This window comes from Populus euphratica, unplaced genomic scaffold (genome assembly GCF_000495115.2).
Source record: "Populus euphratica unplaced genomic scaffold, PopEup_1.0 scaffold93.1, whole genome shotgun sequence".
Taxonomy (NCBI): domain Eukaryota; kingdom Viridiplantae; phylum Streptophyta; class Magnoliopsida; order Malpighiales; family Salicaceae; genus Populus; species Populus euphratica.
Window position 1 is genome coordinate 800,743 of NW_011499873.1, and position 2,614 is coordinate 803,356.

Below are 2,614 nucleotides of genomic sequence, written 5' to 3' on the forward strand. Positions count from 1 at the left end.
ATTCCTGCTTGATCAAAACACGCACTCACACCAAACCTGCCTTTTCTGGACTCAACACCCCAGACTCTTTCCTCAAAAACAAACAATTCGTACGAAAACTTAAAAAAAGCTGGGCAGCACAGTAGCCCCCTCGTCTTGTTGACAATGGGCGCCAAAAAAGTCCAAAAGGCGGCACATACAAAAAACACAAACACTCTTGGCCGGCATGTGACCTCTACTTGACCTCCTTTTGTTTATTTTTCTATTCTCTCTCCAGAAATTCCAAAATACCCTACTGCCATTTCCCTCTCTCTTTCTCTTTCCTCCATGTCATTTAGCAGGTCCCAACGGTCATCCGCCATCTCGCCGTTCCGTTCGCGGAAGTCACCGGCTCAACCTCCGCCCCCGGCTCCGAAGCCCACCGGACGGCCGTTAACTCCTTCCTCGACGACCTCGTCGAGGCCCCCCTCGAGACTGTCAAGCCCTCCAGTTAGTTCGGGCCCAAGCCCAACGCCTCATGACCAGCCTGAAACCAGCCGGAGCAAGGAAAACGTGACTGTCACAGTCAGGTTCCGCCCTCTCAGGTACTGCAACAACACCGTTTACTTGACTTGTTTTTTTCTTGTTCTGTTGACTTGCAGTGATTGGTCAGTTGTGTATCTGATAGTGACACTGTGATGGTGTCTCTACTAGTGCTAGGGAAATTAGTAAAGGAGACGAGATAGCATGGTATGCTGATGGAGATTCTACAGTGAGAAACGAGTACAATCCTTCAATTGCTTATGGTTTTGGTTAGCTCTAAATTCTAATTTTCACTTTCTGGTATATAAATAAACGAATTCCCTTAAATTACAAATCTAACGAAGTTCTAAAAATGTTACTTGTTTGTTTGCCTTTAAAAAATGGAAATTTGTATGTAATTATTTACTATCCGATTCCAGATAAAGTGTTTGGTCCGGCAACCACAACGCGCCATGTTTATGATATTGCAGCCGAGCATGTGGTTGGTGGTGCAATGAAAGGGATTAATGGTAACTCTCTTCTTCTGAACCTAAATCTTTTCATTTACTAAAAAATATTTTTGAATGGAGCCCAACTGAATTGGTTTTCAATCCACTAAAACTCCACTGGTGCTCACTGGCAATACAACAAACGCTGGCTATTTTATTTGTTTTGTAATTTGCAAGAGTATGGATTGTGTGATAATCGTACTTTGATGGGGTGGTTGTGTCTGATAACTATTAACAGTGACTGAATTTCTTGTTTGTAATGTGATAGCAGTATTTGTTTCAAATTTGGGAGGACTTTTTGCTAAATGTATGAGATGCTCTGTTTTTATGCAGGGACTGTTTTTGCATATGGTGTTACTAGCAGTGGCAAGACTCATACAATGCATGTAAGCTATTACCTGGAGATCACGTGCACAGAATTTGTAACAGTCATGTCCTCCCTAGCATTTTAATGGGAACTTCATAATGGCCTGCTAGGCATGCCTGTGGGCCCTGCTGATGCGTTAGATAGCTGCCATGGTCGCATTTGATGCTAATTAGGATCATGGAAACTGATTTCTGCATTGCTTTCTACTTGTTTTTTGGTGGTTTTCACTACACTCAGAGAGTTTTGAACTAGCGAATTAAATGCATCCTATCATTCCTTATACAAGGGAGGCTGACATGGAACTAGCTGTTTAGCATTTTGATTGATACTCATAAAGACGGTGAACTTATGTTCTGCATTATTCTTTGTTCTCAATTCTTTCTGTGTTTTTACAAAGAGAGAAGGTTTCAGACTAGCAAATTATGATGCATCAACTTGTTTCTTCCACTAGGATGCTTGACATGAAATCTTATTTAGCAAAACCATTGAGAGAAAATAAGCCATCTAACAAACTGTGGATAGAATTGACTGGTTTTTCATTTTCCCTGCACCTGGTTTTGATCAATCAGCTGTCCTGTTCTGAATGCTTGTTAATTATTGTGGTGCAATCTTGTACCTTCTCTTTTTGCAGGGAGAGCAAAAGTCACCTGGAATTATTCCGTTGGCAGTGAAGGATGTGTTTGGAATTATACAAGAGGTAGTTGATTACTCTGCCTGTTGTTGGTTGTGATTGAAATGAATATTTTGGCGATCAGCCTATTTACACTGTCATTTTCAGACACCTGGGCGAGAATTTCTTCTTCGTGTTTCATATTTAGAAATTTACAATGAGGTCAGTCAATCTCCCATTACTCACTATGAAATTTATGGATCGCTGAGACTTACTAGTTATTAGTAGTAAACTCCTGACTTTTAATTATAGTTTTCAGTCCATGCATATATGACTCTTTACCTATAATTGATCCATTTTTCATTGAAGTACTCTTTCACTAGTTTGCATTGATAGTGGACTGTACTACTAGTCCACTAATGGGCAGAAACATTCATCATTAGTGATTGAAGCAAAGCAAAGATGCCTGTGAATTGCTCTTCTAGCTTTAGTGATAGACATGCTTTATGGATTTCACCTATGTAATTAGCATCACTGCTAAAACTAGTTATTTGTTTTGACTATATACCTTCCTACCCAAAATAAATGCCAAATTGTAATTTGAGTGAATTGCTCGTCTTCATGATTGGTATCTGTTGTTTCCTGCTG

General features: G+C 40.2%; 1 protein-coding gene across 1 annotated transcript in view; it reads left to right on the forward strand.

Moving 5' to 3' along the window:
• The first annotated feature begins 214 nt into the window (after nucleotides 1-214).
• LOC105127778 (kinesin heavy chain-like) overlaps nucleotides 215-2,614 on the forward strand; it is a 10,912-nt gene continuing 8,512 nt past the window's right edge. The window contains 6 exon segments of the mRNA XM_011029197.1: nucleotides 215-563; nucleotides 673-770; nucleotides 921-1,010; nucleotides 1,323-1,375; nucleotides 1,988-2,053; nucleotides 2,135-2,188. Coding sequence (XP_011027499.1) covers nucleotides 307-563; nucleotides 673-770; nucleotides 921-1,010; nucleotides 1,323-1,375; nucleotides 1,988-2,053; nucleotides 2,135-2,188 — 618 coding nt within the window. The 5' untranslated portion in view covers nucleotides 215-306.